Source organism: Podarcis bocagei (genome assembly GCF_964188305.1).
Source record: "Podarcis bocagei genome assembly, chromosome: 13".
Lineage (NCBI taxonomy): Eukaryota > Metazoa > Chordata > Lepidosauria > Squamata > Lacertidae > Podarcis > Podarcis bocagei.
Window position 1 is genome coordinate 13,843,959 of NC_138138.1, and position 14,911 is coordinate 13,858,869.

At 48.1% G+C, this 14,911-nt stretch overlaps 1 protein-coding gene across 1 annotated transcript in view; it reads right to left on the bottom strand.

Moving 5' to 3' along the window:
• The window catches only part of WNK4 (WNK lysine deficient protein kinase 4), a 62,035-nt gene that overhangs the window by 30,144 nt on the left and 16,980 nt on the right, over window positions 1-14,911 (bottom strand). The window contains exons 2-5 of the mRNA XM_081166098.1: window positions 8,025-8,197; window positions 6,084-6,304; window positions 3,730-3,887; window positions 1,894-1,982 (exon numbers count right to left, since the gene is read on the bottom strand). Of these exons, the coding sequence (XP_081022224.1) occupies window positions 1,894-1,982; window positions 3,730-3,887; window positions 6,084-6,304; window positions 8,025-8,197 (641 nt within the window). The remainder of the gene's footprint in view (window positions 1-1,893; window positions 1,983-3,729; window positions 3,888-6,083; window positions 6,305-8,024; window positions 8,198-14,911) is intronic.

Here is a 14,911-nt window from a genome sequence, read left to right on the forward strand (position 1 = left end):
AAAACAAAGGCACGGCTTCCGATTGGCTGCAGGAGCCTCTGGCACTCAAGCAGAAGTCATGTTGGACTTTTGGCTTCCGAAAACCTTTGCAAACTGGAACACTTCTGGGTTTGCGGTGTTCAAGAGTCGATTTGTTCGGGAGCCAAGCTGTTCAAGTACCAAGGTACCACTGTATTTAAAAAATAAATCACTGCCGCTGAGGGCAGAGCATGCACGCTCCGGAGGAGCTGTTCGGCGCTCTGCTTTTCTGGACGTGCTTCACGTTATTGTCTAACAAGGAGGAAGTGCAAGCGGCTCCCCGTTTCCCCGCTGGAGAGCACAGTGGTGAATGTCGCTCACAGAAGGGGCAGACGGGCAGCAGAAAACACTGCTCTGTGAGCCGAGGCCAACCAAAGGCTGAACGAGAACAAAAACAGCAGGCCCTCTTACGAATGAGATCCTCCAGCCCCCTTGTAACCAGCATTCTTTCCAAAGTCGCTCCCCAAACCTGCAAGTCACTTACAGTTGGCCTGTCCGTCGGCGCCTAGGAAATGATGGGCAAGAGCAGCGTGCCTCTGAGCACGTGCAGAGTACCCACCCTTGGCCTGTTTGTGGCTGAGTGGTACTGGCAGCTTTTTCTTCCCATAGGAAAAAGAGCACTGCTTACATGACCCACAGACTTGTCCAATCCAGCAAGAGACTTCTGCCATTCTTATGTGCAGTTTAAAATAACAGGTGACATGTTTAAGTACAGTGGTGCCCCGAAAGACGAATGCCTCGCAAGACAGAAAACCCGCTAGACAAAAGGGCTTTCCGTTTTTGAGCTGCTTCGCAAGAACGATTTTCCCTATGGGCTTGCTTTGCAAGACGAAAACGTCTTGCGAGTGTTCCGATTTTTTTCCGCCCCCCCCCTTTTTCTAAGCCGCTAAGCTGCTAATAGCCTTTTAGCCGCTAATCCGCTAAGCCTTTAATAGCCGCTAAGCCGCTAATAGAGCTAATCCGCTAAGCCGCTAATAGGGTTGCTTCGCAAGACCAAAAAACCGCTAGACGAAGAGACTCACGGAACGGATTATTTTCGTCTTGCGAGGCACCACTGTATGTGCCACACCCTTTTCTGCAGATTGGGGATGAGGCTTCAAACGGGTTCTGCATTTCCACACGTATCTCCAAGTTTCTACCCCACAACAGCCCAGACCATTGTTCTTTGCCCAAGTGTCCTGGAGTTTTCGCAAAAGAAGAGCCCTGTACAGTACGTTTCCGAGCACAATTCAAAGTGTTGGTGCTGACCTTTAAAGCCCTCAACGGCCTCGGCCCAGTATACCTGAAGGAGCGGCTCCACCCCCATCGTTCTGCCCGGACACTGAGGTCCAGCGCTGAGGGCCTTCTGGTGGTTCCCTCGCTGCGAGAAGCCAAGTTGCAGGGAACCAGGCAGAGGGCCTTCTCGGTAGTGGCACCCGCCCTGTGGAACGCCCTCCCACCAGATGTCAAAGAGAAAAACAACTACCAAACTTTTAGAAGACATCTGAAGGCAGCCCTGTTTAGGGAAGCTTTTAATGTTTAATATGTTATTGTATTTTAGTGTTCTGCTGGAAGCTGCCCAGAGTGGCTGGGGAAACCCAGCCAGATGGATGGGGTATAAATAATAATAATAATAATAATAATAATAATAATAATAATAATAATAATAATAATAATTACTTCTTTAAAGAAAAATCATTATTTGGGTTGTAACCTGTATCGGGGCGGGGAATAGTTGCTGGGTTCCAACTCCCATCAGCCTCGGCCGGCCTGACCATTGGGCAGGGGTGATAGGTAGCCCAACCAAACCCAGAGAGCAACACGTTTTCCTGATCCTATAACCATTTACCCTCCAAGGGTCTCCGAAATCAGGCCAGTGGCGGAGATCTCCCCTACCTTTCATACTTGTTCATCCGGATGCAGCCCTCAATGATCTCCTTCAGTTCAGGCACCTTCACGTTGTAAAAACTGCTGGGCTTGATGCCCTGTGATAAAAGGGACGGAGGGCAGTTCAGACGGGGCCAGGGAGTCCAGAGGTTTTGGGGGAGGTTAGTGGGTGGACAGAAGTCAGGGCATCATGAGGCTTCCAAGCCCCTTGTCCCCTGGGAGAAAGATTTTGCTTGCAAGTTAGGGATATGAAAACCTTGGAGGGGAAGAAACCAAAAAACTAGGAGGTGGGACATCAGTCCCGTCCCCCCAATTTTACCAGCCCCACCGGCAGATGGTGGTGTGGTTGCTCGAGAGCAAACAGGCAAGAATCTGACCTGTCTTTTCCAGGCTTTATTCTTAGTGCAAAACTATTTACAGTGAAGAGCGTTGCAAGTTCATGTCTGGCTCAGTCGCTAGAAGAATCTGGGGGTGGTCAGTCCTTGTACCTCCCGCAGCATAACAGTCGCTTAACCCCCAACCTTCTCCTCCCCTCCCTGCGCTGAAACCTACTGTGCAGAGTGGGCACTAACAACAATAAAGGTAACACAGCATTCTAAAATCAATTCATTCTAAAATTAATTCAGAATCAAATTAATGGCAACCATTGGGCTAGAGTTCTGTGAGGATTGCCAAAGGAAGGGGTCAGACTGTGCCTTGGTCAAAGGCCTGGCGGAACAGCTCTGTCTTGCAGGCCCTGCGGAAAGATGTCAAGTCCGACAGGGCCCTAGTCTCTTGTGACAGAGCGTTCCACCAGGCCGGGGCCACAGCCGAAAAAGCCCTGGCTCTGGTTGAGGCCAGCCTAACCTCCCTGTGGCCCGGGACCTCCAAGATGTTTTTGTTTGAAGACCGTAAGGTCCTCCGTGGGACATACCAGGAAAAGGGGAAAAAAGCAGAACAGGGGTTGGTGGAGGACCCAGTTTTCTGGAGCTGCAGAAAAGTTTGCAAACGTGGAGAAAACATTGGATCAGAAGTCAAACCTGGGCTGCTCTGTCCCAGCTGCTGTACGTGGGTAGGATTCTGTGCTAAGAACATAAACGAGATCCGCCTTCCGTAATGATCACTCTTCCCTGGCCATAAAAGCCCACCCATTCCCAACCTTCCCTCCTTAAATCCCGAAGTTGCATCAAACACTTTCCAGATTCCTTGGATATCTCTCCAGTGTGCTGTAGTGGTTACGAGCGGTAGAAGAACCCTGCGAGGCAGTCAGGGCTGGGTTTAGGTTTGATGAGGCCCTTTATATGTCCAGCTGCCCTTTGTCACCAACAAACTGTTGCTGTTTTTTGAGTGGAATATATGCTACATGGTGATTTATGGACCTAATAGGTATCTCAAGCCATTTGCACATAACAAAATGTGTATTTTATCAAAGTAATTGTTGAACTGAAATACAGTTAAGAAGAAGTTTATTAATAGTGAAATATTTGGGGGGGGGCAGGAGAGTGAGAGCCAGTGTGGTGTAGTGGTTAAGAGCGGTGGACTCGTAATCTGGTGAACTGGGTTTGATTCCCTGCTCCTCCACCTGCAGCTGCTGGGTGACCTTGGGCCAGTCACACTTCTCTGAAGTCTCTCAGCCTCACTCCCCTCACAGTGTGTTTGTTGTGGGGGAGGAAGGGAAAGGAGAATGTTAGCCACTTTGAGACTCCTTCGGGTAGTGATAAAGAGGGATATCAAATCCAAACTCTTCTTCTTCTTCTCCCTGGGAGGAGGAGGAGGAGATGCCTGGGGGACCTAGCAAGGGGTATAGGCCATAAGGGAGAGAGGTCAGCCCTAACTTCCTGAGAAAACAAGAGGCTATGCTCTCACCGAAGTGACCTTGCGATAGATCTGAGCCGCATTCTGGCATTCCGAGTAGGGGTATTCTGAGGTGGCCATCTCCAGCATGCACATGCCAAAGGCATAGACATCCACGGCTTCGTCGTATTTCTCCTCGTACATCTCTGGAGCCATGAATTCTGGGGTTCCTGGGAGAAGAGGAAGGATGGGGTTTTATCTGAGGCTCAGCCACCTTCAGCCACTAGCTCAGCCAGTAGAGCGTGAGACTCTCAATCTCAGGGTTGTGGGTTCGAGACCCACATTGGCTGGAATATACCTGCATTGCAGGGGGTTGGACTAGATGGCCCTTGGGTCCCCTTGTAGCTTTACAATTCCAGGATTCTATGATTTTAGGATAACCCTTTAATGTGAAATAGGTGTGCCATCCCATTACGCATCCAGCTTCCGCTGAAGATCTCCAGTTCTGACTAATAAGGATCTAATAACCTTGAGCCTGACACGGGTGCCACTGCGGTCTAAACCACAGAGCCTAGGACTTGCCGATCGGAAGGTCGGCAGTTCGAATCCCCGCGACGGGGTGAGCTCCCGTTGCTCGGTCCCTGCTCCTGCCCACCTAGCAGTTCGAAAGCACGTCGAAGTGCAAGTAGATAAATAGGTACCACTCCAGCGGGAAGGTATACGGCGTTTCCGTGCGCTGTTCTGGTTCGCCAGAAGCGGCTTAGTCCTGCTGGCCACATGACCCGGAAAAACTGTCTGCGGACAAACACCGGCTCCCTTGGCCTATAGAGCGAGATGAGCGCACAACCCCAGAGTCGTCCGTGACTGGACCTAACATTCAGGGGTACCTTTAACTTTTTAACCTTGAGCTACGGCACATCTCTTCCACAACTATTTCTCAATTCAAGAGCAACACACTTCTCATTGGGCCATCTGTGCACCTGGTGAAAGCAGGCAGAGCAGGCATCCTTGGTGTCTGTTCCTCACCTGTGCAACTCCTATCCCTGGCAAGCATCACAACAATTCCGAGCCTCTTACGGAGTTTTTAACTTTAACTGGTCATGGTGGACCACAAGTTTAACATGAGTCAACAGCGTGACGCAGCAGCAAAAAAAGCTAATGCTATTCTAGGCTGAATCAATGGAAGTACAGTGGTACCTTGGGTTAAGAACTTAATTCGTTCTGGAGGTCTGTTCTTAACCTGGGGTACCACTTTAGCTAATGCCCCCCCCCAGCCGCACAATTTCTGTTCTCATCCTGAAGCAAAGTTCTTAACCCGAGGTACTATTTCTGGGTTAGCGGAGTCTGTAACCTGAAGCGTATGTAACCTGAAGCGTATGTAACCCAAGGTACCACTGTATAGTGTTCATTTCAAGGCAAGTAATAGTTCCACTCTATTCTGCCTTGGTCAGACCACACCTGGAACACTGCGTCCATTTCTGGGCACCACAATTTCAGAAGGTTGTTGACAAGCTGGAACGTGTGAAGAGGAGGGCAACCAAGATGATTAAGGGTCTGGAAGCCAAGCTTTATGAGGAACAATTGAAGGAGCAGGGTATGTTTAGCCTGGAAAAGGAGACTGAGAGGATATTTGACAGCCATTGTCAAGTATCTCAATGGCTGCCACATGGAAGATGGAGCAAGCTTGTTTTCTCCTGCTCTGGAAGGGAGCACTCGAACCAAGGGCTTCAAGCTCCAAGGAAAGAAATTCCGACTTAACACCAGGAAAACATTTTCAGACAGTAAGAGCTGTTTGTTAGTGGAACAGTCTCCCTCGTGAGGTTGGGGAATCTCCTGGGAGGTTTTAAAGCAGAAGTTAGATGGCCATCTGTCATAGATGCTTTAGCTGAGATTCCTGGCATTGCAGAATGGTCCCTTCCAACTATACAATTATATGATTCTACGGTCTTTAGCAGGATGCGGGTGGTGCTGTGGGTTAAACCACAAAGCCTAGGGCTTGCCGATCAGAAGGTCGGCGGTTTGAATCCCCGTGACGGGGTGAGCGCCCGTTGCTTGGTCCCTGCTCCTGCCAACCTAGCAGTTCGAAAGTACGTCAAGTGCAAGTAGATAAATAGGTACTGCTCCGGAGGGAAGGTAAACGGCGTTTCCGTGCGCTGCTCTGGTTCGCCAGAAGTGGCTTAGTCATGCTGGCCACATGACCCGGAAGCTGTACGCTGGCTCCCTCGGCCAGTAAAGCGAGATGAGCGTCGCAACCCCAGAGTTGGTCACGATTGGACCTAATGGTCAGGGGTCTCTTTACCTTTATGGTCTTTGGCTGGTTCATCCAACTTTCCCCCCATTCAGTCTTTGATCTCTTTACCGGATATATGCCTGCTCTAATTCCCGTTATCCAAACCTGGCCCCAAGAGACAGAAACAGTTAGGTACCTATGACACTCTTGGCAAATGACGCCCGCTTGAGTGTGGCCAAACCAAGGTCCCCGATTTTGACGGAGCCCGTGGGGCCAGTGATGAAGACGTTGTCGCACTTCAGGTCGCGGTGGATGATCGGAGGCGACCGCGTGTGGAGGAAATGGAGACCTCGCAGGATCTGTCTGCTCCAGCGTTGGAGGACTTTTAGCTTCATCTCCTTGAAGCGCTTCAGATACCTACAAAAAGGAAGCGCCATTAGACTCATAGCCACCTCGCCTAAAGAACCAGCTGTGGGCTCCACCCTTTAGGAACGGTATAAGACTGGAACTTCTGAGCAAAACCTTGCAATCTCTTTTTTAATTTAATTTTATTTATCCTTTTCAGGTTTATGCATTTCCATAATTTTAACATTTCAAAACTTGACTTCCTTCCCCCTCTTTCTGCAGTTCCTGATATACACACACACACACACACACACACACACACATCCAAATTCATTTAATTTGCTCACTTGTTTATGTACTTTAAATATATACTCTTGTGAAACTGCAGGTTATTACAAAAATCCTGCTATTGCTTTTATCTGTTTGCAATTTATCTGTAAATATTCAATAAACCATCTCCATTCTTTTATAAAAAGTGGCTAACATCAAGTATAAAAAAACTGATTAAAATACAACTTAAAAAAAGGATTAAAATACAACTTTAAAAGCAGCTTCATTTCAGTCGAAGCCCAGATAAAAAACTGTTGTTGTTTTTTTTGGCGGGGGGGGGGGATGTCAAATCTTCACCAAGGCCAACTATCCAGACTGGTCCTATGTGGGCCAGAAAAAAGCCAGGGACGTCCACAAATAGGGGTTCCATCACAGAAGGAAAAGGAAAGGGGGGGGGAGTGGGCTGATTCCAAGCCAAAGGCCAGGCGGAACAACTCTGTCTTACAGGCCCTGTGGAAAGAAATCAGATCCTACAGGGCCCTGGTCTCATGGGACAAAGCGTCCCACCAGAACGGAGCCAGTGTTAAAAAGGCCCTGGCCCTGGTTGAGGCTAATCTGACTTCCTTGGGGCCCGGGACCACTAGAGTACAGTCATACCTCGGGTTACAGATGCTTCAGGTTGTGTTTTTTTGGGTTGTGGACAGCCAAAACCCAGAAGTACCAGAACGGGTTACTTCCGGGTTTCGGCGGTCACGCATGAGCAGAAGCGCTAACTCGCGTTTTGCACATGCATAGAAGGACCGAATCGCAACCTGCGCATGCGTAGACGCGGGTTGCGAACGTGCATCTTACACGGATCACGTTCGCAACCCGAGCGTCCACTGTACTGCTATTTATGGACCTTAAGGTCCTCCGCGGAAGTGAGAGCTGGACCATATAGAAGCCTGATTGCCAAAGAATTGATGCTTTTGAATTATGGTGCTGGAGGAGACTCTTGAGAGTCCCATGGACTGCAAGAAGATCAAACCTCTCCATTCTGGAGGAAATCAGCCCTGAGTGCTCACTGGAAGGACAGATCCTGAAGCTGAGGCTCCAATGCTTTGGCCACCTCATGAGAAGAGAAGACTCCCTGGAAAAGACCCTGATGCTGGGAAAGATGGAGGGCACAAAGAGAAGGGGACGACAGAGGACGAGATGGTTGGATGGTGTTCTCGAAGCTACTAGCATGAGTTTGACCAAACTGCGGGAGGCAGTGGAAGACAGGAGTGCCTGGCGTGCTCTGGTCCACGGGGTCACGAAGAGTCGGACACAACTAAACGACTAAACAACAACAACAAAGGTCCTCCACGGGGCATACCAGGAGAGGCGTTCCCGCAGGTACCAGGGTCCTAGGCCCCGTGAAATGAAATGGTGGGCGTCCCCACTACCTCGGGACCAAAAGCCCCGGAGGCCCCATGGTCCTCTCCCCACTGACGCCACTGACGCCTTCCCACAGTCACCACCCAGCCAGTTTCATGCTCACGTTTTGAGGGTGCCTGAGGTCATGAGTTCCGTGACCAGGACGATGCAGACCTGCCCCTTCACCGAAGACTTCCACGAGTCGTAGAAGCGGACGATATTCGGGTGCTGGAGTCCCTTCAGCATCTCCACCTCCTCGCTGAAGCGCTGACGCTCCATCTTGGACAGCTTCCGCGTCTGAGGAAGGAGAAGGCAGAAGCGTTAAGAGCCGCACGGCCATCTCCGAGGCAGCCGACGTCACGCAAACGAAATGGGAAATGATATACGATGAATCGAAAAGGATGTTCAGAATAACCTTTATTTTTTTAAAAAAACCCAGAAGCTTTTCTTTTGGGAATTATAGGGACAGAACTACCTTAATTGTACAGAAATTAAGAAGGAGGAAATTAAGAAATTTTGGACAGTAATACATGAAGAATTAAAGAAGTTTTTGAAAATATCAATAATAATGGATTGATAGGGAAGAGATACCACCGGGGGGGGGGGTGTCTTCTTTTAAGCAAGTACAGTAGTGATTGCTGCTAAGTGGAAGTCACAAACTCTACACTTAAGGGAGGAATGGATTTGTAAACTAAATGAATACTTAACTCTGGCAAAACTAACGGCTATTATAAGAAACCAATCAAATCAAAAATTTATAAAGGAGTGGGAATGTTTTGATGAATATATGGTAAAATATTGCTCAAAAAAAGATATCCTAATATGCCTAGATTAAAATGTAAAGTATCTGAGGGAAGGTAAATTAGTAAGGAAAGATAATAAGAATATACAGAAGATTTAGCAAGATTGTAAAATGCAAAGATAAATGTAATCTTGGAATGTGGAGGAAATCGAGTGGGGGCGGAGGGAAGCGGGGGGAGAATATTAGGTTTGATTGACAGATATATGGGGGATGGGGAGGATGTGGTGATGGCTTTGGTTTATTTATATTGTGATGCAATATGGAAAAAAAACAATAAAATATTGTATTGACAAAAAAAATTGTACAGAAATTTATTTATGTATGCTACTACAGCAGCAAGAATGTTAATTGCCCAAAAATGGAAAGAAGAAGAAGTCCCAGCAGAGGAAGAACTGATACAAAAACTTATGGAATACGCAGAAATGGCGAAATGTACTGGAATAATAAGAAATCAAGATAACAAACTTTTTATAAACGAATGGAAACGGTTTGTTGAATATTTACAGAGAAATTGTAAACAAATGAAAACATTAGCAGGATTATTGTAATAACCTGCAGTTTCACAAGAGTATATATTTGCAGTAGATAATTAAATGAGCAAGTGAAATGAATTTGGATATGCGGAAGGTATATAAAAAAAATAAATTTAAGGAACCACAGAAAGAGGGGGAGGGAAGTCAAATTCTGAAATGTTAAATTGATCGTGAAATCAATGAAATGCATAGACTTGAAAAGTATAAATAAAAACTAAACAAACAAAAAAGCCAAACTGAGTTTTTGTAATGTAAGCATGCACATATCAAACTCTCATTTTAATTTCGACATGTGACATACAATTTAAGGTGTCAATGTCTTCTAAAGTTCACCCCCCTGCCTGCTCCCACCCCTTCCTGTTAAAAGTTGGGGTTTGCAAGATCAAAAAAAGTGGCAAGGTGACTTTCTTGACTGCCTTGTGCTGTTCAGCTTGCCTGCCAACTTAATTCGTCGCCAAGAAGCTGGTAAGCTCACAGAGATGGGCTCCTTCACAAGCTTGCCAGATTTTTATTGTACCATCCTGGCTTCCCCCAACTTTGACTGCGGCTAATTCGATTAGGAGGATCTTGTTTAAAAAAGGAGGGTGTTTAACTCACAGAGGGAGGCTGCACCAGGCTCCAGTGAGTAGAAATTTAAAGATGGGGAGTTCAGTTAAATCTCCTGGAAATAGTGATTTTTATCAGGGAAGCGGGCAATGAGCGGCAATTCCTGCAGATGAAGTGGAGCCCTCAGGGAATGGAATAGTTTCACTCTGAATACACCTTTGTGCACTTTTCTAAACCTACACTCTGTGAGGGGGGAACACTCTTAATATTTGCTAAATGGTCTTATGATTATTATTAATTTTTATACCCCACCTTTTCCCTGGACAGGGACTCCAGGCGGCTTTCAGAGAAAATAGTAAAGGACCCCTGACCATTAGGTCCAGTCGTGGACGACTCTGGGGTTGCGGTGCTCATCTTGCTTTATTGGCCGAGGGAGCTGGCGTACAGCTTCTGGGTCATGTGGCCAGCATGACTAAGCCACTTCTGGCAAACCAGAGCAGCGCACGGAAACGCCGTTTGCCTTCCCACCGAAGCAGTACCTATTTATCTACTTGCACTTTGAGGTGCTTTCAAACTGCTAGGTTGGCAGGAGCAGGGACCGAGCAACGGGAGCTCACCCCGTCATGGGTATTCGAACCGCCGACCTTCTGATCGGCAAGTCCTAGGCTCTGTGGTTTAACCCACAGCGCCAGCCGCGTCCCTTATTGTTATTGTTAACCTGCCCGCCCACTTTCCCCCCGCTGACAGAGCCCAAGCCCCAGATCCTGGGCCGTTTCCAGGTGACCCCCACCCGGGATGTTCTCCCCGAGAACCCCCCAAGGGAGATAAGAACAGCTAAAAGCATAAAGGCAGGGAACAATCACTAACAAAAAAATCAGCATGGATAGAATTAAATCGATCTACAGTGGTACCTCGGTTTTCGAGCATCTCAGAAGCCGAACATTTCAGTTTTCGAATGCTAGAAACCTGGAAGTAAACGCGCCTCAGAAGTCAAATGGCTTCCACTGCGTGTTTTTCAATTTTCTCAATTGAACCCTTTGAGCCTGCCCTTTGCACCTTGATTTTCGAATGTTTCAGAAGTCGAAGGATCTTCCGGAACGAATTACGTTCGACATCCGAGGTACCACTGTATATGGTTTTCATATATCAACCACTATATTTACAAACCACTTTGATTGGCAGAATTGGCACTACTACAGGTGCCACCTAATACCCGTTCCACATTTGATGGTTTAGTGTGGCTGTGGCAGCGCCTACCCTTGGAACTCCCTGCCTATTGACATCAAGCAGGCACCTTCAACTGTACTCTTTTCCTGCTGGACAAGCGTACCCAGATGCTTAGAAAACCGAGGTGAGACAGATAATAATAATAATAATAATTTTCTTTATACCCCGCCCTCCCCAGCCAAGACCAGGCTCAGGGCAGCTAACAACCAATAATAAAAACAAGTTGATTGAAATACAACTTAAAAAACAAGATTAAAATGCAATGTTAAAACAATTAAAACATTAAAATGCAGCCTCACCACAGGAGGAGAAAGGAAAAAAGAAAGAGAGGGAGGGAATCAAATTGATAGATGCCAACAACATGCTAAATTGCTAGAATGCATTGCAGCATTTCAGGCTTCAAGTTAAAAACTTCCAAGAAATAGATAAACCAGAGTAGCAGCCAAAAGAGGAGGTTAGAATCTTTTTCCTTGACACTCTACTTTTCTTTTTGCGAGGACATTTTTTTTTCTGAAGGGGAGCATTCAAAAGCAGTACCTCACTTTTGCAGGGTACTCTCCCAACTCATTTTACTGCAAAAGTGGACCCAGAGTAATATTGGCCTAGCTAGAAAATGATGGGGGGGGGGGTCTGTTCTCGTTTCATTTCACAGCAGTCCAAGAGAGCTCTGCGTCTGACACACACAGAAAATACTGCAAAGTACGCTGCCGAGACCAATCCTGCCTGGTTTGAACTAGTCCCTCTTGCAAGTCCCAGGTAGATGGTCCCTGAGGGAAAACTTCCATTTCCCAACATAAAAAGCAGGGAGAGATGTCTAGAAGATCTCATCACCTCGTGATATTTCAGTCCCTCCCCACTGCAGTTCGTCCAGGTTCTCTGCTTTGGGCCGAGGAGCTGGAAGGAGACATCGTCCTAATCTCTTTGATCACCGTTTTGCTCCACGGACGTCAGCAGCCGAACGGGATGAATGCAGCCTTTCTCCAACGCTGGAGAGCCAAACAGAACCGTAAAAAAGTCCTTCCCAGAACCACCTTTCCATCACCGCCACTGCAAACATACACGGAACCAGAAGCAGCCAGCTTCCTAAAGGAGCTGTAGCCATTCTGCGTCCTGGTCTACAATGGCAAAACCAAGGCCAAGGTGGGTGGGACAGGTACAAGGGCCCGGTCTCCTGGGTTCATTTTGCAGCTGCGGAAGGGGGGTCCCCAGCAGCTGTGCCAAATAATAATAATAATAATAATAATAATAATAATAATAATAATAATAATAATAATAATAATAATAATAATATATTATTTATGCCGTGCCCATCTGGCTGGGTATCCCCAGCCACTCTGGCAAACATCTGGAGCCCCCCCTTTTTTTGCTCATACAATATGTCCTCTAATTGCTACCTCATGTGGCGTGGCTGCCCTCCTCCTGAAGTTGGGGGTGGGGGGGGACATTTGAGAGTGGGGGGCAGCGCAGACAGACAGAGGAAGTGCAGAAACGAGCAAAGGGCAATGGCAAGGATCCATCCTTCTCTCCTGCCGAGCCAGAATCGGACCCCAGTTGGGCAAGGGCCAGAACCGCTGCCGGCACCGAGCTCTCCGCTCCGTCCAGATGCAGCTGGAACAGAGGGGGCCATTTGGCTCGCAGGAGCTGGCTGCGAAGAGAGAGAAAATTGCCGAGGCAAACGCGGCAGCCCAGGTCCACTCCTTCTCTGCGCCTCAAGGGAGCTCAGTTGGAAGAGAAACGGCAGGGGGAACGACAGACGGAACGTGTTTTAAAAGCGGCCGCTCTGCCAGGGATTCGGCTGCGTCTCTTTCCGGTGGCGTGGCGCCCACCTGCTAGGCCGCACTGCCGCCATGTGCTGGCGGGAACCGCCTCACGGCCTCATTGGCCCGGGCCTCTGTGGTGGAGCTGGAGGCGGTTCGTATTTTTACACTCGGGGTGTTTATGAAGTTTTGCTACAGATGCAGCTGTGTGCCGTCAGACACTGTGAAAGGTTCATTGTCCGCGGCACAGGAGAGGCGAGGGAAAGAAACACGGGGCCAGAACGACTTCATAAATGAAGGCACATTTATAGCAAGGGGGGGCGGGGGGAAGAGGAGCCCCCGCAGCTTGAATGAGGAGGGGTAGCTGTTCAGGAGCGAAACAGTGCAAGAGGAAAGGGGAGCCTGACTACAGTCTCTATGAGCCGTAGGGGCCTCAGTTCCTCGGTTTCTGGATGAGCTCCAGCAGACCCTCTTAGGCCTGGTGCGCCACAGAAAGAGCCACAGTTTGCTAATGCCCACAAACCAAATAAATTGGATACGATCAGGAAAATCTAGGAGCAGCTCAACTGGATTAAATTCACAACTACACTAAAGGATAGAGAAACGTTATCGGGAGCAGCTAGGTAAATGGGATTTTAGTAACTAGCTGCATAAAAAGGCGAACTGCGAATATACGGAGATGGAGTGAAATACTTTTACAATGTGCTAAAGAAGCTGCAAGGGACGCGGGTGGCGCTGTGGGTTAAACCACAGAGCCTAGGACTTGCCGATCAGAAGGTCGGCGGTTCGAATCCCCGCGATGGGGTTGCTCGGTCCCAACGCCTGCCAACCTAGCAGTTCGAAAGCACGTCAAAGTGCAAGTAGATAAATAGGTACTGCTCCGGCAGGAAAGTAAATGGCGTTTCCGTGCGCTGCTCTGGTTCGCCAGAAGCGGCTTAGTCATTCTGGCCACATGACCCGGAAGCTGTACGCCGGCTCCCTCGGCCAATAAAGCGAGATGAGCACTGCAACCCCAGAGTCGGTCATGACTGGACCTAATGGTCAGGGGTCCCTTTACCTTTAAAGAAGCTGCAATATTCTGATCAAAGCGATAGTACTGCATGCACTGCCTTTCCATCTTTAGAGCAGTGCCGTATCTATCAGAATGTGTGAACTGGCTCTTTTTACGGTAGAAGTAAATGCTTGCAAATATGTGTTTCCAAAAGTGCCAGAGTTTGCTATATCAAACTTTGAATCTGCATCCACACAATCCATGTGGATTAAGAACACCTCAAGGTCCCCACCAGACTGGCGTTTTTGTCGGTGTTTTCTGCAACATGCAATTGATGCAACGACAGCGTATTAGTGGTTGATTTACACCGGACTGTTAACACACCATGTTGCTTTTATTGGCGGCTTGGTGATGCTTCCCCCAAGATAAAATAGCTGCTTATTTCCTTCACATCTGAGGGGAGGGTGTTCCACAGGGCGGGTGCCACTACCGAGAAGGCCCTCTGTCTGGTTCCCTGTAACTCCACTTCTCACAACGAGGGAACCGCCAGAAGGCCCTCGGCACTGGCCCTCAGTGTCCGGGCTGAACGATGGGGGTGGAGATGGTCCTTCAGGTATACTGGACCGAGGCTGTTTAGGGCTTTAAAGGTCAGCACCAACACTTTGAATTGTGCTCGGAAACATACTGGGAGCCAATGCAGATCTCTCAGGACCGGTGTTATGTGGTCCCACATAAGTTATAGGACATGCACTGAATGGAACTGAGACAGTATGTCTGCCCCAAGACGTTTGTAAGAGCAGTTTTCAAAGTGGGATCTTCACAGAACCGCCCTGACACTTTCCTGAGCAAAGATAATCAAGAATGCAAAATAAAAAGCAAAAGAAAAACTGTAGGAAAGCCATCAAAGACAGAAGCCATGCTAGAAGCGATACCCTTTACCCTGGAAGCCCCGTCCCCTAATCCCTAAGGCATCGAATACGCTTCTTCCTCTTCTTTGGCTGCTACCCCACTGCCAGACAGGCTTGCCAGAAGCTATTAGTTTAGAGCCTAACATCTTTGGGAAAGGGAACACTTAATTGCTTTCTGAAGTCATTCAGATTCCTGGGATTTACGGTTCACAAGTCTAGACGGCCCACTTTTAGTGGCAGTTTGCCC